The following is a 25,175-nucleotide window of genomic DNA, read 5'->3' on the forward strand; positions in this document are numbered from 1 at the left end:
AGGTTAGGGGCCTGAGGAGAGCCTGATGCTCAGCTTAGTATCTGTGAGCCCGTTCACACTTAGTTCACACTTAGTCTCCCCACAGCCGGTTTCAGTGTCGTCACGCAAGGCGCGAGTAGCTCAGAGGAGAAAGCGTTGCGTGAGGACACTGAAAGCGACTGTGGGGGAGACTAGTTCACACACCGGTTGGATCAATCTAAATGAAACTGATCTGAGATCGATCTAGCAATAACCTATACAAAACGTTACCAGCGTGGTTGGTCCTTGTAGTGTAGTGGTTAACACATCGGACTAGAATACCGAAGACGTGAGTTCAAATCCTGCCAAGGGCATATGATATTTTTCTCTTATTTCTCTACTTCATTATATACACACCGAACGCATAATTTCTACTTTACTATACAAAACGTTTGCCAAGTGTGAATACAAAGTACACAACAATCAACATACGTCACACACAACAGATATATTGCCTGCTTACGTATTGCCTATTTTTTGAAGTAGCTTTCAAAGTCCCTCTCTCAGGTTTTCGAACCGAAATAATAGAATTTTTGTTCACAAGTCGTGTGGTCCAACTTTGTGATTGTCCACGGATTAAGTGGTTAAAGTACATAAATAGAAACGTTCAGGCACAGTCTAACTCACACGGACGGACTACGGCGCCGGTAGAGAACAAAAAAAATAATGGCAAACCCAAACGAACTTGTTCGGTTGATGTATTTATTACAAGTACTGAAGATGTGTGAGACTCTTGTTCTCTACTATTTGTGTGTTGCACTGATGAGTTGTGATGTGGAGGAAACTCGACATCCTGAAGAGAACGATGGAAGAAAACACACAATCTGAACAAGTAAGTAGAAAGAGAGCAATCTCTCGCACATTATCAACATATTTTGCTTTATAAAACATGTTGGACATATTATGGACCTGACATCCGTAGGAAATACAATAGAACTGTGAAAAGGTTGAATAATGTTAGTAGATTCATGCAATGGACCAAACTGAAGTTAGCGTCGGATTGGCATTCATTGAGTTTCAGAATCATTTACGGGGGAGGTTACATCTCAGCCTCGGATTCGTAAAAAAGGTCCGTAAAAAATCGAGTTCACTATGAAGGTTAGAAGTGAATAAATTGAATGTTTGATAAAGATTAAGTCGTCAGTCTTTTGTTTTAGAGTCCAATCCGAGGCTGAAAGCAAAATCAGTAAATTCGTCGAGAATAGGCATTGTATTCTACTTAAGAGCATAGAATATCATAAATAGAAATCAGAGAAGGATGTTTAATCGGAATTCGTTTGTGATTTTGCCACCGTTAACGTGTTTGACCTCCCCCGGAAATGATTCTGAATCTCAATGAATACAATCCGACGCTGCCATTTTGACGCAAGCTTCACTTTGGTTGCGCAACGGTTGGGGAAAATCTTGATCTTGATTTATCCTTCAGGATTCGCATATTATATTTTTTTCGTATTTTTAGTGCAAAGCAGTAGTATTTTTATAAATTGTAATCTTAGAATATTTTTTGATAAGGTTTTTACGCTGTACGTACTCTCGTAGTCTGTAATCCAGACTGCCCGGTGGTTGAAGCTGCTGAATTTTTATGACGCTGGAAACGATTGCTTATAAATGTATTACTCTTTTTGTCACGCAAGGACACATCGTATTTTCAAAATAAAATGATTCACTGAAACTAACATTGTAGTTTATGAAGTCGAAGTCAAATTAGAAAAAAACAAGATCCGTGCAGAATCCATTTCAGTCTAGAGGTTACTCCGTAGTTTTTTTTCTCTCTGTAAGGTCGCCGCGAAGCAACGACAACGAGCTGCGAAGCTAGCCGCGAGCCACGAGAAACAGGTATTTCTCAAAAATGACATTCAAAATATTGTATGGAGTTTCGTCTGAAAATATACAACACGGATTCCATCCTTCTAACCGAAACGATACAAAAATCGTCCTTGTTTTCCAGTCGCTAACAAATCTGAGGTCCACATTCTTCAATCAAACTGGAGTTTAGAAGTTGGTTAGTACGGAGGGAGAGAAACCTAAGAACCCAGAGAAAACCCTGCAAGAACAGAACGAACAGTAAACTAGGTAAAGAATGTTGATTTTTGTGAAAGAAGCGAGCAAATTTTCTCTGCACTTTCATCTCGATTCCGCACGAGATAAAACATAGAATCCATGAATCAAGTAAAGCTAAAGAATGATTTAACGATCAAAATTCCTTCAAACGTTAATTTGGAAAATTTTCACTTGTCTCAAAAACGTGGTCACATAAATTTTTATTTCCTCTGTTCGAGACATAAGATGGATCGCGAGGACTAAAATAGCGTACCAAGTTAGAGCTAGTATTGTTATTAAAATTTCAATTCAATTCGCGCGTTCATGCACTGGGTAGGCCCAGGCACGCACATGCAGGCAGGGTGAATAGACCTTATCCGTGGTGTGACAATGTTTTCCCAATTCAGCGTGACAAACCTCCAAAGGATTCATTTTCTTTTGTTTTTATTCTTCGAAAAATTCATGAGTATCCCAAAGGATACGAAAGGAATAACGATGATATCCCGACGAGTTGCAAAACAATAGCTCTTTATTCCCCCAGAGGTTTGTCACGTTGAATTGGGAAAACATTGTCACACCAAGAATAAGGTATATTACTTACTTATCATAGTCAGTAAGAAATTTTGTGTCATAGCAGTAGAAACATAGTGTGACGTAGGACGTAGTCAATCAGTCATTGTTTGATATAAATATATGTAGTAGTGACAGCGATTTAAATTTAAATTAGTGGCGCAGAACCCCTATTCTATATCTATTTTTGTCACGTGCAAGAAAGATATATAGTGACGTAGGACGTAGTCAATCAGTCATTGGTTGAGAGCGCGCTTCAATATATGTAGTAGTGACAGCGACTTATGTTTTACTCTTAGTCTTTCTTTTCACGATTCACCTTCTAAACTTCTTTTCAAAATCAATTCATTTTCCCTACATCATGGACTTACTAGAAGCAATGCACGAGATGATTGAGATGATCGTCTACATTTTATACTTGATTCACGTGGACCGTTTAGAGGCTGACAGGAGAGAAGAGAGACCTACAGAAGGGGGAAAAGAAGCAGTGGAACATGAGGAGGAGGAAGACTAATAAAAAGGTACAATAAACGTGAAGCAACAGTATGATAACAGCACAATATCTCGATTGTTTCATACTTCAATAGCTTCTTTAAAATAACAAAATATTATAAGAATTTGTGCATAGTCTGTAAGCAATGTTTTTACCATGCGCTATTATATACGCATGTAGATCTAAACTGAATAATAAACACAGACCAATAGCTAGAACCAGAACTGGATAAAAATTTAACGGGGAGGGGTACCTTATGATTTTTATTAACTGCTTTTATGGAGCATTGAAGTTTTTAGAAAAATGCGTGCGAAAATCTCGTACGCGCGCGCTTTCCATGAAGTAATCTCTATATTCACACTTTTTACACATATTCATATAATTATATATTTCATGAATACTGTACGAAGCGCCATTGAACTTTGGGATTTTGGAGCTGTATAAATTGTTTATTATTTTTTATTATTGATTATCTTATTAATTTATTATTCTTATTATTATCATCATCATCATTATTATTATCAACATTATATGTACTGATTGACTGAGTGGGAGGGCCGGACGGGAAAATATTTGGCTCGAGGTCATGTCGAACGGACCGAGCGCAGCGAGTGAATGAGTGAATGTTTGAGTGACCTGTTTACTACAAACATAATTCATTAGGTACTACCGTTCTTATTAGTATTCTATTTGAACTTTTGATTTTTTTGCAGACCGAGAACAGCCAGCCACTAGATATTAGAGCAATAACCAGACGATGTACACAGCATATAGAAACAAGTATATATGGACCTGACATCCGTGGGAAATACACTAGAACTGTAAAAACGTTAAATAATGTATTAGATGTAACGGTTGACGTTACTCTTGATAGATTTATCCTTCAGGATTTGTATTTTGATATATTGTATATTTAGTCACAACAAACTTGTAGTATTTTTATATTGATATTTTAGAATTTTCAGTGCTTATCTATTTTAATAGCTCTTAATATTTTAATAGCGTTAAAACGCTGTACTCTCGTATGATTGAAATTGTGATTTTACGATGCTCAAAACAATTGCATATAAATATATATCTTTTTGTCACGCAAGGACACAGCGTACGTATTATAAAAATGAACATTGTAATTTATAAAGTCCAAGTGAAATTAGAAAAAAACATGATCCGTGCAGAACTCTTTTCAGTCTACTAATAATATTCAAATAAAGAGAAGTTGCACAATTCTTTTTGGGTAGTTACATTATTGCCAATTTTTCCAGAAATACAGGACGTTGGTGTAATAAAAACAAGAAAAGTACACAAACTATGATGTCTGTTGATAATTTGGAACATCAAGGTTTAATAACATAATTTTGTACATATCTGGGTCGCATACTTAGGCTGTTAGCAGGGGCGAGAGTCTCACTTAAATTTATCTTTTATTCGATAGTAATATGCTTCTCTTTGCTGCATTTTCCTCGGGTGGGGCTGCAAAAGGACAATTGGTTGTCATTTTGCTTTGGCGTTTTATCTGCCCTCACCTTCACTGGGCATTACTCGAAGTACTGTTATCAGGGTTTTATCGATCCCTAGTAATTTTGCATATTTTCCATTATTAAAGCTCGGATGTAGGTTTGACCCTACAGCCATTTTACACCAACCTTTGGCTTGTTTTACTCGTCTCTGCCCAGTAAACATAGCTCGGATAATGCAGCTTTGATAAGTTTTGTTACTTTGTTGTAAGTAAATAAACATAAAAGGACACAAACTATGATATCTGGATGAAAATGACCCTCAAACGAGAGATTCAAAATATTGGATAGCACTTTATCTGAAATACATCATGGTTTCCATTCACTTCTATATTTAAATTCGAGGAAAGATTTTCCTTACTACCTGTGCACTCAATTTTAAATTCCAGAAGTTTACAAAAATCGTCCTTGTTTTACCAGTCGCTAACAACTCTGTGGTAGACACGATCTACAATCAAATTTGAGTTTAAAAGTTGATTAGTACGGAGGGAGGAAAACCTGAGAACCCAGAGAAAACCCTGCAAGAACAGAACGAACAGTAGCTAGGTAAAGAATGTTGTTTTTCGTACAAGAAGCAAATCTTCTCCGCACTTTCAACTCATCTCGATTCTGCACGAGATACAACATAGAATCCATTAATCGAGTAAAGCTAAAGAATGATTTAACGATCAAAATACTCCCTTCAAACGTTAATTTGGAAAATTCGGACAAATTTCCTCTGTTCAAGACATAAGATGGATCGCGAGGACTAAAATAGCGTACCAAGTTAGAGTATTTAATTTCAATTCAATTCGCGCGTTCATGCACTGGGTAGGCCCAGGCAGGCACATGCAGGCAGGGTGAATAGGCCTTATTCGTGGTGTGACAATCTTTTCCCAACTCAGCGTGACGAACCTCCAGGGGATTCATTTTCTTTTGTTTTTACTCTTCGAAAAATTCATGAGTATCCCAAAGGATACGAAAGGAATAACGATGATATCCCGACGAGTTGCAAAACAATAGCTCTTCATTCCCCCCAGAGGTTTGTCACGTTGAATTGGGAAAACATTGTCACACCACGAATAAGGTCTATTACTTACTTATCATTATTAGTCAGTAAGAAATTTTGTGTCACAGCTGTAAAAAAATATTGTGACGTAGGACGTAGTCAATATATGTAGTAGTGACAACTATTTATATTTTACTCTTAAGCTTTCTTTTCACGATTCACCTTCTAAACTTCTTTTCAAAATCAATTCATTTTCCCTACATCATGGACTTACTAGAAGCAATGCACGAGATGATTGAGATGATCGTCTACATTTTATACTTGATTCACGTGAACCGTTTAGAGGCTGACAGGAGAGAAGAGAGAACTACAAGGGAGAAACAACCCGTGGAACATGAGGAGGAGGAAGACTGATAAAAAGGTACAAGAAACGTGAAGCAACAGTATGATAACAACACAATATCTCGTTTCTTTCATACTTCAATAGCTTCTTTAAAATAACAAAATATTATAAGAATTTGTGCATAGTCTATAACCAATGTTTTTACCATGCGCTATTATATAAGTATGCAGATCTAAACTGAATAATAAACACAGACCAAAAACTAACCAGAACTGGATAAAAATTTAACGGGGAGGGGTACCTTATGATTTTTATTGACTGCTTTTATGGAGCATTGAAGTTTTAAGAAAAATATGTTTTGGCCATCAAGTCCTTTAATTCAGTTTTGTTTCATATTTAAAGCGCGATACCATGCAACTTCAAATCGCAAATACTCATAGGCAAACAATCCAATACTAAATTTTTTTAAAGAGATTTCAAAGGAAAGATGAAATTTTCGAATGAGCATGTTTTTACTGAAATCGGAATTAATATAATAATAATAATATAAATAATAATAATAAATATTTATATAGCGCCTATCCAAATCTGCTCTAGGCGCTTTAAACAAAAAGAAAAACCACAAACACACACACACGAAACCACGACTTTATCGGGGGTCAAGTGCAAACAGACGGGACCTCCGGTTTTACGTCATTATCCGAGAAGACGCTTGCTTAATGGCTGTTGGCTCCTACGAGCTCCTCCACCCTTTGACAGGTCTTATTTTTAATCTTGTTGGGTGTCAAGCCACCCTTCCTCACTGGATAGCAAGTGGGGGAAGCGGTTTAGACGCCGACGACCCGTCCATGTGGCAGGGAGTACTAGGTTACATGGTACCAGTAGCAAGTTTGAAAACCTGACCTGACCTGAAATAAGATTGCTGTTAAGCTTTGGTACGTTTACTTCATGCTCATCTGTATGAGCATTTTCGAGAAATTTCATATTAAAGTTTTAAAGTATCAAAAAATTGCAAAAACAAAACATGTTAGTAACTTGGTGGAAAACTCAGTATTTTCTCAGTTTTGAGTTCCTAATTTTATCTAAAGAAGTTGGTAAATTACTTTGGAATATTGGGTATAAATTGTATTGAAATCGTACCATTTGATATTTCAAAATATTAAGGTCGACTTAACTTTTCTATGAGCCGTATTTTTGGACTATTGTGTTATGTTAATTAACATGCTCGTAAATTCTAATCTACACGATGAATTTGCTCTAAATTTAGTCAACATTGACTGCAATATATAGGCAACGAGATGGCAAAATTTCATTTTCATGGAATCATTTTAAAGCTTTTAAACATTAATCCGCATCGAGAATTGTACGGGACGGCGATTCTCTTTAGCCCTTGTTTATTTGATTTTTCATTGGAATTGTCCATTTTTATCGCATTCACGTAAATTATTTTAAAAAACTTTCAACGAAATCTTCTATTTTCCGACTTATGGTTACTGTTTTCCTTCAGATCCATTAAAATGCGTTCTAACAACGAGTTATTATCATTATTATCATTCGTTTATTTCAACGTTTGATGTATACTAGTCAAGTTTTGAAATGTCTGATGTATATAAAGGAAAAGAGTTGATTTATCTCACTGAATGCCCCAACACAAAGCTCCACTATATCTTGGAGCAACGGGAAAGCGGCAATGAAGTAGTTTTCTGGTTAAGAGTAAAAAAATATTTCGCAACCAGCCGCCACTTTGAATTCCGGTAGAATTCCTTAGATTATGCTAATTACTTCGAGCACATGAACCAATCAGGTATACGCTCAGACAATACGAGGATTGCACGTGATTTGACTGAAAAATAAGCATCTCCCACTATGATTCTAGTTTTCTTACGGAAGCCGTCTCATAAAGCGGCGAAGGAGATTTATCCTCTCCTTACTCTAAAGCGTCGTTTTGACGATTCACCTTCTATACTTCTTTCCAAAATCAATTAATTTTCCCTACATCATGGACTTAGTAGAAGGAATGCACGAGATAATTGAGATGATCGTCTGCATTTTATACTTGATTTACGTGAACTGTTTAGAGGCTGATAGTATGCCGAGAGATGAGAGGCCTGCACGGAGAAAGCAACCCGTGGAAAACGATGAGGAGAAAAACTAATGCAAAGGTACAAGAAACTCCAAACAACAGTGTATGATAACAGCACAATATCTCGATTGTTTTATTCTTCAATAGTTCCTTTAAAAAAACAAAATTTTATAAGGAATTTATTTATTAAGAAGTCCGTAACCAATCTTTTTACCACACGCTGTAATAATTAGGCTAATCTTAAAGAGAGAACGCGACGAATTCTAACCAATTTGACTAACAACTATAACGGGGAGGGTTTTCCTTATAATTTTTATTAACTGGTTTTTCTGAGCCTTAAAGTTTTTAGAAATATATGTTTTGGTCATCAAATCTTTTAATTCAGTTTTGTTTCATATTTAATGTCGAATTATTAGAATTGTTCAACATATTATTTGATTTTCTTTGGATAGAAAAACATAGACAGTTCCCTACCCCGATCAGGCTTCCAGCGCTGTAAGCTAAAGGTCACGATTTTTTGCAGAAAGAACGCATGATAAATAACTTCCAACGGCATATTTCCTTCAGATCGATAATGCATTCTAAAAACGAGTGATTATCATTGTTATCATTCGTTTATTTCCACGTTTGATGTATACTAGTCAAGAGAATATTCTCTTAGTACTAGTTCAACAGAATATTGCGGATATAGTTATATAGGCAACATTCTTCCATTGGACAGTTTTATTATCACGCACCAAATAGTATGGCGATAGGGCCTTTTCAGTACGTCGTTATATGTTGTGGAACAATCTGAACCACTGTGAAAGGAAAATAATTTGGAACATTTTAAAAAGAACCTTAAGACTCATATATTTTCAACACTTTATAATATGTATTTATAATTTATGCTAATAAATATATCTATATTCACATTTTTTACACATATTCATATAATTATATATTTCATAAATACTGTACTAAGCGCCATTGAACTTTGGGATTTTGGCGCTATATAAATTGTTTATTATTAATATTCTTATTAATTTATTATCATCATCATCATCACTATCATCATTATCATCATTATAAAAATTATATACTACTTTCTGACTTTCATGTGTGAACTTTTGATTTATTTACAGACTGAAGACTGAAGTATAGATGTAGAGGGGATTATATTCGTACTCCTGACGATGCTTGTACAACTATCAACTACTCAACATTCAAAGACTTCAGAACACTACTTCTAGATCGGTCTTCAAAACTATAATAAATCTTTGCACATAACACCACTGCCTGGGTACTTCAACAACTCCACTAGTTAACCATTACTGAATAGGATCTGCGTATTATTTTTGAAGTTATTCTGTTGACTCACAAAGCTATTCATGGTTGTGCATGCACTTTTTTCAAATCACTTATGGATATCGATGCATATAAGATGTGTTTGGTAGATTTAACAGTTGGCGTATATCTTGATAGTTTTAGTCTGAAGGATTGGTATTTCGACAGATTGTAATTTTAGTGCAAAATATTGTAACTGTAGAATTTTTAGTGCTAAGCTTTTGTTTAAACTGAACTGATGATTAAAACTAACATTGTAGAAGTCGAAGTCAACTTAGAAGAAATCAAGATCCATGTATGCAGGATTTATTTCAGTCTAGTCACTACATACACACCTATTGATATTACTAGAAACTATTGAGCGTCTAAAAGTTTAAAAAATCATCCTTGTTTATCCAGTGTCTAAAAAATATGTCGCCCTCATTTCACCATCAAATTGGAGTTTAGAAGTTGGGTTGAGCGGAAGGGAAAGAAAACCCTCAGTACAATAACGAACAGTAGATAGGTCAACAAAGTTTTGCGCAAGAAGAGTGCAATTCTGATCCGTCTCGATTTCGGAACACAATTCGCACTTTCATCTCGATTTTGCACGAGATACAAGATAGACTCCATAAATCGAGTAAAGCAAAGGAATAGTTTTACCATCAATTATGTTACCTTCAGACGGTTTTCTTTGAAAGAGTTGAGATGACTCAGTTGCCTCCAAAACGTGGTCGCTTAAGTTCCCTTCTTCTCAATTCAACACATACAAGATGGATGGCGAAGAGTAAGAGGAGTACCGTTGCAGAAGTAGTTAGTCTGTAAGTTCATCAAGTTAATCGAGTAGATCATCTCGCTTGATTCCATGGTGTTCAGCTGGAAAACGTAGCCCAAAATCTATTATTTGGAGGTCTTTACTCGCCATCACAGACAAGTAGCTGTATAAACGTTGATCAGATTTGCATACTTGACGAGTGGGATGGCGTGACAGAATATTAATATCATAATAACCAATCGGAACGTTCCGATTAGGGGATTCCCCTAGGTACTTTTTATAGTAGCAATCGTATGACTTCATCCATTAATAACGCAAGCAATGCATTCTGCATTCGCCACCGTACTCATTCAGTAACTCAAGCATAAGTCTCGTAAGACTCATTTTGGGCTAGATTATCTTTAAGGAAATGATTTTATGGTGGCCTCAAGCAACGGAAAGCTGGCTTGGAGTAAAAAGAAACTAGTACCCGAAGAAAATAGCGAAGGAAACATTTAAGATGCGGTTAAGGAATAAATATATTTTTTCAACAATCGATAATTCCATTAATGAATGTTTTTGCAACTGAACCTGCTACAGTTTTCAGTGCGCAACTTGTTATTAATGGCTAAGTCGTTTCATGATCGATGAATGCAAAACCAAGATATTTTCTATATTTTTGTCTTAAATGAAAGATTAGATCCTTGTGTTTCTTGTAAGCTGTCTATTTTCTTCTTTATATATATAAAAAAATGGAGCAATTTTTTTTTTGAAAAGAAGCGGTCAAAACGGCTATACGGGACTGCTGTGGTTTCCAGAAAAGACAAAACATAGCCCTTCTAGGATATACAGGGGTAGGAGAGTATATACAACAAATATACTTTGAGTTCCCCCCCTTAGGATCTTTTTGTTTCATGGCGATTTGAGAAAAAGCATCTATACTGCGATTCAAAGTCACATGCACGCGACCAACTAGACCTTCATCGCAAACGAAAAATTGAATTTGGGTGGACGTCAATCAAAAGGGTTTCTATCGTTTCTATTGGTTTCTACACCAGGACTGATGTGAATACTCACGTGAACACGTGAAAATGTGCAAAAACCGTTGTCCTTATCTCATGCGTCTCGTCGCTGTGAATTTCTCACTCTGGATATATATTTTCTCAAAAATGTCACAGGATTCCTGCTCCGATTCTTTTAAAACGCTTGATTGCAAAGCTATAGCTATGGCTATGAGTTTTTTAATGATAGGATAAGTCAATACTGATAGTTTGCAGTTAAGCGTTTTAAATTCGGAGTCGGATTCCTTAGACTTGTTTAAGAAACCCTTTTGATTGACGTCCACCAAAACTCAATTTCTCACTTGCGAATGGGAATCACAATAAAATTGCTCAAGAAGATCTATTTTTATATTCTTACATTTTCCGATAAAACACATAATAATCTTCGATAGAATAGGGAAAAAATTTCAATGATCATTTTTAATAGCCAGTAATAAGCAATAGCAGATATCAGGGTTACACTCTAGTGACACTAACTTAAAATGTATATTTCTTTATGTCACGCAAGGACACAGTGTATTTTTGAAAATAAACTGAATCACTAAAACTTACATTGTAGTTTATGAAGTCAAAGTTAAATTAGAAAAAAAATTCATCCATTCATCTATCCATCCATTCCCTCGTTTATTAATTTTTCCATTCATCCTTTCATTTTTATTCATTCTTCAGATTCAATTACACAAAGTCTTTAACATGGAATTCATATCTTAATACAACTAATCATGCGTAAATAGCATTGTAATTTTTTTTATACAGCCTCAGGAAGAGCAATTGTAAATATTGATTCATATAAAGTTGATTTGGGAGTATGTATTTATATAGAGTTGATTGTTTGATATTGATTCGGTTTGCCCTGGTGGGGGAGTGGTATAAGCTAATAGTGCATCGCGCAGATGACGTCATAAAGACGAAGACAAGGCAAAGTTTAAACTCGAACAAACTATACTTTCAGCAAATAGCTTTCTTTCCGATCGGAGTACTGTATAATTGGTTTATGATTCTAAGAATACGAAAATAACACACGACGCTTCGTAATTGAGGTTTTTATTACTAAACATTTATTATTCTTTAAAGAAAGCAAATCAAATGATCGGTTTGTATAAATACTCTACACGGTTAAACAAAATGATTTTTCTTTTTTTTTTATAATTTATACGTCATTGGATTTAGTTTCTAGTGATAACCAATCGAGGACACTAAAATGATCTTCTATCCGTATCCCTATTTCGTATGCGAATGAGATGACGTAATGGAATTACGAACCGTGCCTTCCGTGTAAATATAACAGAAAGGTTAAAAGAAATCAAAACTAATCAACCAAGTCGATCATCTCGCATGGGCGACTGTCATAAACATTCCTAGAATATTTCTAGGTGTTTTGAACCAAATCCAATCATATGCCGTTTCCATCATAAGCAATGTGAAAATGTAAAACATTTCACCATGCGGAGTATTTCGGAGAGTTGCGGTGAATCTTCTCTGTGTAGACTATATTATGTCCTTTCGCATAACGCCATATTTTGGAAAAAAATATATTATTGATTAACCCTTCGACAATGCATATTTTATTCCTAAGTCATTATCTAGGTCCAAGTCGCCAAGTAGGTTATTGAAAAGTTATCCAAAGCTTTTGTGATTGTGCGGCAAATCAAGGCAATTTGCCAGTCTCAGCTGCCTGTGAGCATAAGATGAGAAAACTTGTGAGTTTATCTATGTATAACTAACAGTTGATGCACATATATTTTGTGAAGCAAGCTTCCGATATGTTGCAGCTTCGTGTGCATCTGAGGACATGTTTTTGGTATCAGCTATTATTTAAACTAGGTCCCACAAACAAACAGTGCGTACTTTACAACTTTAAAGATAGAAGTCTGAAATCATCAGTTTTCATTTATTAATACTCTGATTTAAAGTATACTTTCTTGGATTTGGTAATATTTTTGAAGCACCAAAAGATGTAAATTTTTGAAGCACCAAAAGATTTAAATTTTGAGTAGATTGGTGACGGCACACTGGTCAAAGACAAGCCTCGTATCTTTTCGTTGGAATTGAGACTTTCGCATTTTCTTCAAGCTATGACATAAGAGCTAAATACATTTACCATAAATGTCAAAGAGCAGAATGAAGGTTTAAAAAGTATCCTACATTCAACATAGCGCGTACAGTAATGCTCATGTGCCAAAATATTTTACACCAAGTACTCTGCTCTCTGCGATACTCGGTCATTGTTTATATCTATTGTCGGATCTCTCGTTCGTTGGGCGAGACGTTATATGTACATATATGTACGTTGCCCTGTTTTCCCTAGCCTCCTTTGCAGCCGCTGTGAGGCGCTTCAAACAAAGCAAAATAAATATTTAAAAAATATTTTTAGGTGTTTTTTCTTTTGTTCGCATTAAGTTCTTCTACTAGATGAAATTGATTATTCTGCACTCTTTCTTGTGTCTTTTTCTTGTGTATGATTACAAAAAGGATATGATTAAGTGGTAACTGAACTTCGTGTCGTGCAATTTTGGTCTGAAATCAAACTTGCAATATATTACAAATCGCACCTTCGCTACGCGGTCGTCCGATTTTGTAATCGCGCGTTTGATTTCAGATCAAATTGCACTCCACTCAGTTCAATCATCATCATTAATTATTATATACGTATTTTGTAATAGAAGAGCCATTTTTCAGTTTTATATATCATAATTATAGTAGTTAGTTTGCATATCCCGCATCGGTATTTATGTCTTCCCAATGCTTCCGTGACCTGTTTACTAAGTACATTAGGAATTACCCTTCTTATTAGTATTCTATTTGAACTTTTGATTTTTTTGCAGACCGAGAACAGCCAGCCACTAGATATTAGAGCAATAACCAGACGATGTACACAGCATGTATTTACAGTATATATGGACCTGACATCCGTTGGAAATACTAACACTAGAACTGTAAAAACGTTAAATAATGTATTAGATGTAACGGTTGTCGTTAATCTTGATAGATTTATCCTTCAGGATTGTATTTTGATATATTGTATGTTTAGTGCAGTAAGTAGTATTTTTATAATGTAATTTTAGAACTTTCAGCGCTTAGCTATTTTAATACCTTTTAATCTTTTTGTCACATAAGGACACAGTATATTTTAAAAATCGACTGAATCACTTTAATTAACATTGTAGTTCGAAGTCGAATTCATGAGAAGAAGAAAACATATCCCATAATGAAAGAGATTATTTGTGTGTAGTTACGTTTATGCAAATTTTGCCAGAAATACAGGATGTTCGTGTAATAAAAACAAGAAAAGTACACAAACTGCTATGATATCTGGATGAAAATAACCCTCAAAAAAGAGATTCAAAATATTGGATGGCACCTTTGGCAACTATGATTCCGTTTAGTTCTAAATTCGAAACGATTCCAAAACTCGTCCTCGTTTTACCAGTGTCTAACAAATCTGAGGTCTACATTTCTCCATCAGACTGGAGTTTAGAAGTTGTGTTGTACGGAGGGAGGAAAACCTGAGTACCCAGAGAAAACCCTACAAGAACAGAACGAACAGTATTATATAGCAATATTATATGGGTTAAGAATGTAAATTTTTGTGCAGGAAGCGAGCAAATCTTTTCAGTCTCGATTTCTGTCCACAAGTTACACTTTCATCTCGATTTCGCACGATATACAAGATCAAGAATCCATAAATCGAGTAAAGCCAGGGAATGACTTAGATCAAAATATTACCTTCAGAGGGTTTGTTTGGAAGCAATGCCTTGCCTCATAAACGTAGTCGCATAAATCGTTTCCTCACAAGACATACAAGATGGATCGCGAGGACTCAGGTGGATTGAAAGGCTGTCAAGTAGTTAGCCGACTAGATCATTTCGTTTGATTCCATGGTGTTCAGTTAGGAAACTTAACACGGCCAAAATTCCATCATTTTGAGCTTGTTATTCAACCATCGCAGACAACAACTTATATTCCCTTGTTTAAATGATCAGATTTGCATATCATTCATGCACTGCGTGACAGGTGGAACGTGACAGGATGATAACCAATAGGGTCGTTTCCTGATTAGGGGATTCCCCTAAATATGTCTGTATTAATGATATTAGCCCCAGGCTCTTTACAAAGAACATAGACCATGATCATGACTTGTTGAATATGATAGCGTATTCTGAATGTGATCTTGCTATATTCTGTATATTATATGCCAGGATAAGAGAAAAGCGGTTCTCTCAAACATTGAGGAAACTCATAAAGTCGGTTGGAAAGATGTCTCGTCGGGAAAAGTATAGTTCTTGTGAGATTTAATGATCGATAAACATTGTCACCTTAGTGCTCTTCGCTCTTTTTATTGTGGTCAAATGTTCTGTATCTCAAACGGCTTACAGGGAGAGGCATACAGAGTGCCTGGGGAGTGACGTCAAGTGTGTGACGTCACGTTGTCCGGGCGAACGAGTCAGAAACTTCAAAGTTCTGAAAGTATTTTAGTCCAAACTGCGTGACGTAGGTGATAAGACGATCAGGCACACTTGTAGTTCTAAAGTTGCAACGATTCACTTTGTTTCTAAACTTGGTCTCAAAAAGTTCATTTTCCCAACATCATGGACTTATTAGAAGGAATACACGAGATGATTGAGATGATCGTCTGCATTTTATACTTGATTCACGTGAACCGTGAGGCTGACAGGAGAGAAAAGATGCCTTCATGGAGAAAGCAACCAGTTGAACATGATGAAGAGAAAAACTGATGAAAAGGTACAAGAAACTCCAAACAGAGTATGATAACAGCACAATATCTCGATTGTTTTATTCTTCAATGTTTCCTTTAAAAAAAAAAAAAAAATTTAAGAAGAATTTATTTATTAAGAAGTCAGTAAACAATCTTTTTACCATACCAATGTACTTGTTAAATGATGTCCCCGACCAATTTGATTATAACGGGGAGGGGTTCCTTATAATTTTTATTAACTTTTTTTTGGAACCTTAAAGTTTTTAGAAAAATAGGTTTTTGGTCATCAAATCTTTTAATTCAGTTATGTTTCATATTTAATGTCAAATTATTAGAATTGTTCCACATATTATTTGATTTTTTTTAGATAGAAAAACATAGACTACCCTACCCCGGTCAGGCTTGCCCGAGCCAAAAACTAATGTTGAGTTTGCATCTGAAAACGTTCAAGGGCATATTGGAATTTGGAACATAAAAGAACCTTATAGTGGCTCGACTGGGTTTTATCCGCGCGATACCATGAAACTTCAAATCCCAAATACTCGGAGGCAAACAATCCAATACTTAATTCTTTTTAGAGATTTCAAAGGAAAGATGAAATTTTCGAATGACCAAGTGTTTTTCCGTGAATCGGAATTAATATAAGATTACTGTTAAGCGTTGATGCGTTTACTTCGTTGCCTATTTTCTCCAATTTTTGGACTAGGTTCTTAAATTGCTTTTGAGATACTGGAGGATAAATAATTTGCTCAAGGTACAGAAAATTTGAAGAAAATCTGTATGAGCATTTTCGAGAAATTTCATATTAAAGTTTTAAAGTATCAAAAAATTGCAAAAACAAAACATGTTAGTAACTTGGTGGAAAACTCAGTATTTTCTCAGTTTTGAGTTCCTAATTTTATCTAAAGAAGTTGGTAAATCACTTTGGAATATTGGGTAAAAGTTGTATTGAAATCGTACCATTTGATATTTCAAAATATTAGGTCGACTTAACTTGGCTATGAGCCGTATTTTTGGACTATTGTGTTATGCCTGGAGTAATTAACATGCTCGTAAATTCTAATCTACTCGATGAATTTGTTCTAAATTTAGTCGAAGTTGGTTCGTTATGTTTCGTTGGTTACACGTCTGTCATCGCTGAGTAAACGAATTGCCACCGTACCTTTTTCTTGAATCCTATTATACAGCAGACGAGAGAACAATAGATTGGCCTTTCTTTTCCTACCCCTGTTTATTCTTAAAAGAAAGACGTATACGACTTCAAGAGGAATATTGACCGGTGATGCGTGTTCTACAACAGAATAAACCAATGGGAACATTACTTTCGGGGAATACTTCCTATTATGATTGTAATAACGACAGTACACACCGCCAGACCTTCATCGAACAGTATTGATGCCACTTCATTACAGAACTGAACAAGATGACTGATCCAAACAACGAAGCTGTTATTGTACCACTGATGAACCTACTGAGAGCCTTGTACGACTTGTTCAGAATGGTGTACGACATTATACAACTGCTGGTGTTCAACCAAGTTCAGGAAAGAGACGAGGGTAATGAGTAACTTGCTGAAGAAAATGAAGAAAACATTTAAGATACGGGTAAGCAAAAAATCATTATATACACCCATCAATAATTCCAGTAAATAATATTTTATTCAACTTAACCTGCTACTATACAGTTTTCAGTGCGCAACTTGTTATGAACTGTTCGCCACAAGGTATAAAGTGAAGGGAAATATCATAAAAGCCAGATTAAGATACAGGCCCCAGTAATGAAAAAATATCAAAATTGTCAGAACGCGTTTTGTTTATCATCTATGTACATATAACGTCTCGCTGAACGAATGAGAGATCCGACAATAGATATAAACAATGATTGAACAAAACGCTACGTTTCAAAGCAAGAACCACTAAAATCTCAAAAAATCTTAATTACGATGTGTTTCGTCCAAGAGAATTTTATAACAAATGTTTCTATCGAAATTTGCGTAAGACTTTGCAGCGTGGAAGTGGAACTGTACAGGAGAACCAATCATGCATTACCACAGCAAGACGACAATCCTTTTAAATAGATAACGGGCCGAAACATCATCGCTTTCGAAGCGATATAGGCTTGTTGAAACATATAAACTATCTAGGATTATTTATTCATTCATTCCTTTATCTATTTAATTAATTAATTAATTAAACGATTGATTTCTTAAATTTAGTTGCATATATTTATTTTGTATGTGTATTTTTATCTTAATTATTGTATACGTATTTTGTAATTCGCCTTTTCCATATCGAGCAGGGTACTGGGCTCGAGTTCGGACCGCAAAGCATGCATGGATTGTTTGGAAGGACAGAAATTTTAGTAATGGCGTCCATCGCGACTGGAAATTGCATGTCAAAAGAAAAGGTTATTTTGACTGAAGAAGATATTCCCGGCGCTAAAATTTCACGTGATTCGATAGAACAATGTACCGTAGTTCAACTACGAAGATGGCTTTTGTGTAGGGGAGCAAAAACCTCTGGAAATAAAGCTGCTTTGATTAGTAGGTAAGACGATGTTGTGATTGTTTATGTTTTGCCCTCTTTTCTATAATTTTTTTTTTTTTTATCCGTTAATTCTTGCTTTCATGTTAAAAAATCATGTTAAATCATTATTGTTATTTTAGAGTGCACGATTATGTAAAGAGTGGATTGCCAACCAAATATCTACGCGATCCTGATGGAGGCATCAACGTTTTAAAGAAAAAAGCTCAACTTGGCGTTCTTGACAACGCAGAACCAGAACTTTCTCCGACATTCCCGAAGGAAGGTTTTAGCTGTGACTTGACTGGAATGCCAAAGATAACTTTTGGCACAATATGGAGATATATGATTGACTATGTCGAGGTCAAGAAGCAGCTATCCACGGCCAAACCATTGGTCAAAGGCTATAACTTCTATAAATCTGGCCATGTTCTTTTCGTTAGTCACTTGAAAAGGTAAAACATTACATTAAAAGCCAAGTACTGCCATCTATGAAAAAGAAACAAGTATACACATGTTATATTGTCATAACCTCATTTGGAAATATCTTAAGAGCCCAATGTGGCTGTCCAGCAGGGGTTGATGGCCGATGTAATCATGTCACAGCTACCATGTTTGCTCTAGATGAATACTGTAAAGAGAGAGCAAAAGCTGAGCCAGATTCATCAGATTTGTCCTGCACATCAAAGCCATGTAAATGGAACGTTCCACGTAAGCGAAAAGGTACTGTTGTGCCTATTGGAAATATTGAATTTGCAAAACATGACTATTCAAAGCCAAAGAAAAAGAGAATGTCCTTTACAACTCCAAGACATGATGTACGGGCTCTAAGTCAGAGAACATGGCCTGAGGACAAGGTGAAAAATATGTTTAATCTTATTAAAGAATACCAAGAAAAGTCAAAGAAGGCAGTAGGATGGTTGCATATTCTTCCTCAAGAGGTTCCTGTCAAGCAATCAAGCACTACAGAGTCTACAGAGGAACAAAATCATGATTTGCTATCACCGATAAAGGAACACCCAGTCTCTGCATCCACTATCAAGGAAAGATGTCAACAGGTTCAAAGGAAACTGGATTTGTCTGAGTCAGAAATAAACAATATTGAAAAAATGACAAGGGGCCAGTCAAACAACAATACATGGTATTGTCAAAGAAGAGTCAGAATTACTGCATCAAAGTGTAAAAGAGTTGCTGCCATGAAGGCGTCAACATCACCAACTAAAGCTGTCCAAGAGATCTTGCACTATAATGTTTCTTATCAATCCCAAAGTATGAAAGAAGGACTTCAGCAAGAAAGTACTGTCTTAGAAAAGTACATGTCATTGATGCATGAAAAGGGACACAATGATCTGAAAGTCACTCAGTGTGGTTTCTTTGTCAGCAAAGACCATGGAATTCTTGGTGCATCTCCAGATGCTCTAGTTGATGACCCGTCATTCGAGGATGCAAAAGGACTTGTGGAAATAAAATATGTCCAAATGAATGAAGACGAAAGTTTAAATGATGCACTACTCAGAAAAAAAATCTGTTTGAGAAAGAACAATGACATTGAACTGAATACCAGCCATCAGTACTTTTACCAAGTACAACAACAAATGCATGTTACTCAAAGAAAATGGACTGATTTTGTAGTTAGTGGTTCAAGATGTGATGATTCTCTTTTTTGTCAAAGAGTGTTTTACTCTGATGAGTTTTGGAATGCAACTTTTCCTAAACTTCTTTCATTTTTTCAGAGGTGGGTTGCACCTGAAATTGCATATCCCAGAATTAAACATGGACTACCTAAATTAGATTTAAGATCGTTATAAATGTTTATTGTCCAAGTGAAGTCACATAAACTATAAAAACCAAACAAGTTATTAATAACTATGATATTTATTTTAATAACAATAACAATTCATTAACAATACATATCTTTTTATTGTTTATAGTTGTCATTATACAATCCATACATTTAGAGTGGAGACACAAAATTCATGAAACAAAATCTGAAATAGACACAAAAGCAAACAATGGAATAAGTGGCTTTAAGCCTAATATGCATTTCATGAGTTTTGTAACTTCACTCTATTCAAAGATAATAATTGAATATCTATTTTACTTCTTATATATTTCAATCAATGAATCAAGTTTATTTTGCTAGTTATTTAGTAGTAACCTGTTTTGTTTTGTACATTACAAAAACTATCACTCTAAAGATTTAGTTAATCAAAGGAGGATGAAAATTACTCAATGCACATACTATAATCAACATATCAGATGCAAGCTGTGCAGAAACAACTGGAATTCTACAGTCAAAAATATGCCAGTTTTTTATCCTTTCCATTGTTCTTTCTACATGGATCCTTAAACTAGCCACTTTTTTGTTGTGCTCTGTCTGTTCTTTCGAAAACTGTTTCATGTTCTTAAGCTTGAAATGAGGGAGGATAATTTCTGCACCTACTGAGAGCAGTTCTTCCTTACAGTCAAAGCCCTTGTCAGCCAAGACTTGATCTCCTGGCTTTAACTTAGCTAAAAAGTTGCTCTGTACCACAATTTCTTTATCGGAGGCACTCCCAGGGAAGAATTCGCTGACAAAATTGATTACACCACTGGGACTAATACCTATTAGTGATTTCATGGTGTTTCTTGACTTGTAGTGAGAAAAACACATTGATTGATTATCTAATGCTGATGGCTTCTCCATTTCAACTTCAGTGCAATCAACTATGGTTGTGAGGTTTGGGTAGAAGATTTGGAACACTTCAGGCATGTAATGTTTTGTAACCTCAGGTGGTGGGATATTAATCAGTGGCTCAAATTCACATCTCAGAAATCGCAGCCAAGTTCTAAGGATTCTGCAAACTGTTGCCAAAGATATGCCAAATCGATGAGCAAGGTCCTTCTCAAACAACCCAAGTCTTAAACGCATCAAAACCAGGGTAAACTCCTGAAAGGTATTGAGAGAACGAGGTCTTCCCAGCTGTTTAGTGTTGCTTGTGTCGACGTAAACCTTTTCATGTTCATAACTAAGATTTTTTGCAGAGTGTTCAATAAGGTTATAGACTAAAATCATAGCATCATAATCTGGAAAACCAGTATAGAATGTTATGTCCTCGTCGCTGTCCTTGTATTTGTTTATCTCAAATATGCTGTTGCTTTGCAATTCCAGCTTTAGTTCAGCAAGTTGTTTCTTTAAATCTTTGTTTTCTTCCTTTACAGCTGAAAATTGTTTTTCTATCTCAAGTAGTCTATCAATGTCTTTGTTTTCCGACCTTAGTTTTTCGTTTTCTTCCTTGATAGCTAGATATTGCTTTTCAATTTCAAGTAGTCTATCAATGTCTTGACCAGAAAGCAAAGTTTCAGTTGCTTGTTGAAGATCTTGGTTGTTTACTTCGACGCCATGATGAAAATCTGGGTTTTCGATGGTTTGTTCGTTTGTCTCTGACTCAACTCGTTGTTTTTTCTTTTTCTGTGATTTGTCTACAACAGGATGTCGGGATATCTCTCTTCTTTTATGTGTTTGTTTCGTCCACGGAAAGATGGTTGGGAAATGATTGCGACTCAACTTTTCCCCTCCTTCGAAATGTGCAGAGCAAACCCTAGTAGCTTGAGATTCGATCTTTAGTGTTTCGTTTCTCAAAATACGCTCGTAAACTTTTCTTTGCTCTTCATCCTTCGGAATCCTGTAATAATGTAATTCTGGAGCATTTCTGAAGCTGTTTAGGCATCCAGGAACACAACAGTTGGATTTATGCGGCATAATCCACACAATCACATGCAATTTTCAGTCGCGATGGACGCCATTACTAAAATTTCTGTCCTTCCAAACAATCCATGCATGCTTTGCGGTCCGAACTCGAGCCCAGTACCCTGCTCGATATGGAAAAGGCGAATAGAAGAGCCATTTTTCAGTTATATATATCATAATTATAGTAGTTCGTTTGCATATCCCGCTTCAGGATTTATGTCTTGCCAATGTTTCCGTGACCTGTTTACTAAGTACATTAGGAATTACCCTTCTTATTAGTATTCTATATGAACTTTTGATTTCTTTGCAGACCGAGAACAGCCAGCCAGCCACTAGATATTAGAGCAATAACCAGACGATGTACACAGCATGTATTTACAGTATCTATGGACCTGACATCCGTGGGAAATACACTAGAACTGTAAAAACGTTAAATAATGTATTAGATGTAACGGTTGGCTTTAATCTTGATAGATTTAATTTTCAGGATTTGTATTTTGATATATCGTATTTTTAGTGCAAAGCAGTAGTATTTTGATATTGTTATTTTAGAATTTTCTATTTTAATAGATCTAAAACGCTGTACTCTCGTAGAATGTAATCCACATCTTGAAGTTTTTGTCACGCATGGACACAGCGTATTATAAAAATAAACATTGTAATTTATAAACTTAAGTCTAAGTGAAATTAGAAGAAAACAAGATCCGTGCAGAATTCTTTTCAGCCTACTAATAATATTCAAATAAAGAGAAGTTGCACAAACTTTTTTGTGTAGTTACATTATTGCAAATTTTGCCAGAAATACAGGACGTTGGTGTAATAAAAACAAGAAAAGGACACAAACTATGATGTCTATTGATGATTTGGAACATAAGGTTATTATCAACAGTAATGATGAAAAGGTAAATTATACACCGTGAAAAGATGAAAAAACTTACTGACGTTTCGGACGCTAGTCCTTCGTCGGAGTAAAAGACGACGAAGGACTAGCGTCCGAAACGTCAGTAAGTTTTTTCATCTTTTCACGGTGTATAATTTACCTTTTCATCATTACTGTTTCATTAGAAACACCGACGCAGCTCACACTAGTTTTTAGCTAGTTACATCTTGTTATTATCAACAGGTTATTGTGGAACAATCTAAACCACTGCGAAAGGAAAGTAATTTGGAACATTTTAAAAAGAACCTTAATTTATTTTGAACACTTTATAATATTTATTTTTAATTCATGTTAATAAAAATATCTATATTCACATTTTTTTCACATATTAATATAATTATATATTTCATGAATACTGTACTAAGCGCCATTGAACTTTGTGATTTTGGAGCTATATAAATTGTTTACTATTAATATTCTTATTAATTTATTATTATTATCATCTTTATTATTATTATTATTATTATTGTTTAATTATATACTACTTTCTGACTTTTATATTTGAACTTTTGTTTTATTTACAGACTGAAGACGGCCACTAGAAATTAGAGCAACAACTAGCTGTAGAAATAACAAAGTATAGATGTAGAGGGGATCATATTCATACTCCTGACGATGCTTGTACAACTATCAACTACTCAACATTCAAAGACTTCAGAACACTACTTCTAGATTGGTCTTCAAAACTATGGAATGTTTGCACATAACACCACTGCCTGGGTACTTCAACAACTCCACTAGTTAACCATTACTAAATAGAATCTGCGTATTATTTTTTAAGTTATTCTGTTGACTCACAAAGTTCTTCATGGTTGTGCATGCACTTTTTTCAAGTCACCTATGGATATCGATGCATATAAGATGTGTTTGGTACATTTAACAGTTGGCGTATATCTTGATAGTTTTAGTCTGAAGGATTTGTATTTTGACAGATTGTAATTTTAGTGCAAAATATTGTAACTGTAGAATTTTTAGTGCTAAGCTTTTATCTAAACTGAATGATTAAAACTAACATTGTAGAAGTCGAAGTCAACTTAAAAGAAAACAAAATCCATGTATGCAGGATTTATTTCAGTCTAGTCACTACATACACACCTATTGATATTACTAGAAACTATTGAGCGTCTAAAAGTTTAAAAAATCATCCTTGTTTATCCAGTGTCTAAAAAATCTGTCGCCCTCATTTCACCATCAAATTGGAGTTTAGAAGTTGGGTTGAGTGGAAGGGGGAAAAGAAAACCCTCAGTACAATAACAAACAGTAGATAGGTCAACAAAGTATTGTGCGAGAAGCGAGCAATTCTGATCCGTCCCGATTTCGGTACACAATTCTCACTTTCATCTCGATTCTGCACGAGATAGGATCCATAAATCGAGTGAAGGCAAGGAATACTGAGTTTTACCATCAATTATTTTACCTTCAAACGGTTTTCTTTGGAAGAGTTGAGATGACTCAGTTGCCTCCAAAACGTGGTCTTCTCAATTCAACACCATACAAGATGGATGGCGAGGAGTAAAAGGAGTATCGTTGCAGAAGTTGTTAGTCTGTAAGTTCAACAAGTTAACCGAGTAGATCATCTCGCTTGATTCCATGGTGTTCAGCTGCAAAACGTAACCCAAAATCTTTTATTTGGAGGTATTTACTCGCCATCATAGACGGATAGATGGCGAGGAGTAAAAGGAGTACCGTTGCAGAAGTATGTTAGTCTGTAAGTTCATCAATTTAACCGAGTAGATCATCTCGCTTGATTCCATGGTGTTCAGCTGCAAAACGTAACCCAAAATCTATTATTTGGAGGTATTTACTCGCCATCACAGACAAGTAGCTGTATAAACGTTGATCAGATTTGCATACTTGACGAGTGGGATGGAATATCATAATAACCAATCGGAGCGTTCTGATTAGGGGATTCCCCCTAGGTACTTTTTATAGCAGCAATCGTATGACTTCATCCATTAATAACGCAAGCAATGCATTCTGCATTCGCCACCGTACTCATTCAGTAACTCAAGCATGAGTCCTTAACAGACTCATTTTGGGCTAGATTATCTTTAAGGAAATGATTTTATGGTGGCCTCAAGCAACGGAAAGCTGGCT

At 35.5% G+C, this 25,175-nt stretch overlaps 3 protein-coding genes and 1 long non-coding RNA gene across 18 annotated transcripts in view; 2 read left to right on the top strand and 2 right to left on the bottom strand.

Moving 5' to 3' along the window:
• The window catches only part of LOC116286620 (uncharacterized), a 42,970-nt gene extending 18,047 nt beyond the window's left edge, over window positions 1-24,923 (bottom strand). For 2 of the 14 annotated variants that reach the window (XR_016119625.1, XR_016119623.1), the window contains exons 1-4: window positions 24,496-24,923; window positions 17,049-17,457; window positions 14,896-15,980; window positions 10,033-10,230 (exon numbers count right to left, since the gene is read on the bottom strand). The gene's annotated coding sequence lies outside the window, so the exon portion shown is untranslated. Of the gene's footprint in view, window positions 1-2,999; window positions 3,093-4,653; window positions 5,084-6,560; window positions 6,875-10,032; window positions 10,231-11,574; window positions 12,845-13,046; window positions 14,696-14,895; window positions 15,981-17,048; window positions 17,458-24,495 lie in introns of those variants that run through there. The other 12 variants (XR_016119631.1, XM_089029291.1, XR_016119624.1 and 9 more) reach the window with 11 other exon arrangements.
• LOC116286619 (uncharacterized) lies at window positions 69-3,122 on the top strand. Of its 2 annotated transcripts, XR_016119635.1 has the most exons (4): window positions 69-850; window positions 1,798-1,854; window positions 1,967-2,091; window positions 3,003-3,122. It is a non-coding gene; the product is annotated as an uncharacterized LOC116286619 (long non-coding RNA). The 2 variants fall into 2 exon arrangements; XR_016119639.1 differs by lacking the exon at window positions 3,003-3,122 and having other exon boundaries at window positions 1,967-2,315.
• Window positions 18,166-20,317, top strand: LOC116301069 (uncharacterized). Its single transcript, XM_031710068.2, is given in 3 exon segments — window positions 18,166-18,432; window positions 18,552-18,868; window positions 18,871-20,317. Coding segments are annotated over 3 exon segments (1,881 nt in total). The 5' UTR covers window positions 18,166-18,214; the 3' UTR covers window positions 20,217-20,317.
• LOC148913399 (uncharacterized) lies at window positions 20,265-22,303 on the bottom strand. Its single transcript, XM_089029280.1, has one exon. It carries the CDS (start codon window positions 22,148-22,150, stop codon window positions 20,609-20,611), a length of 1,542 nt encoding a protein of 513 aa, XP_088885406.1. The 5' UTR covers window positions 22,151-22,303; the 3' UTR covers window positions 20,265-20,608.
• Window positions 24,924-25,175: the final 252 nt, after the last annotated feature.

The sequence above is a fragment of the Actinia tenebrosa genome, unplaced genomic scaffold (genome assembly GCF_029948245.1).
Source record: "Actinia tenebrosa isolate PJP-AT-01 unplaced genomic scaffold, QUT_ActTen_1.0 PGA_scaffold0__85_contigs__length_37466705, whole genome shotgun sequence".
Classification (NCBI taxonomy): domain Eukaryota; kingdom Metazoa; phylum Cnidaria; class Anthozoa; order Actiniaria; family Actiniidae; genus Actinia; species Actinia tenebrosa.

What these genes read in the sequence shown, in the direction of transcription:
- LOC148913399 (XM_089029280.1), bottom strand. Translation starts at nt 22,150, where the DNA reads ATGCCGCATAAATCCAACTGTTGTGTTCCTGGATGCCTAAACAGCTTC.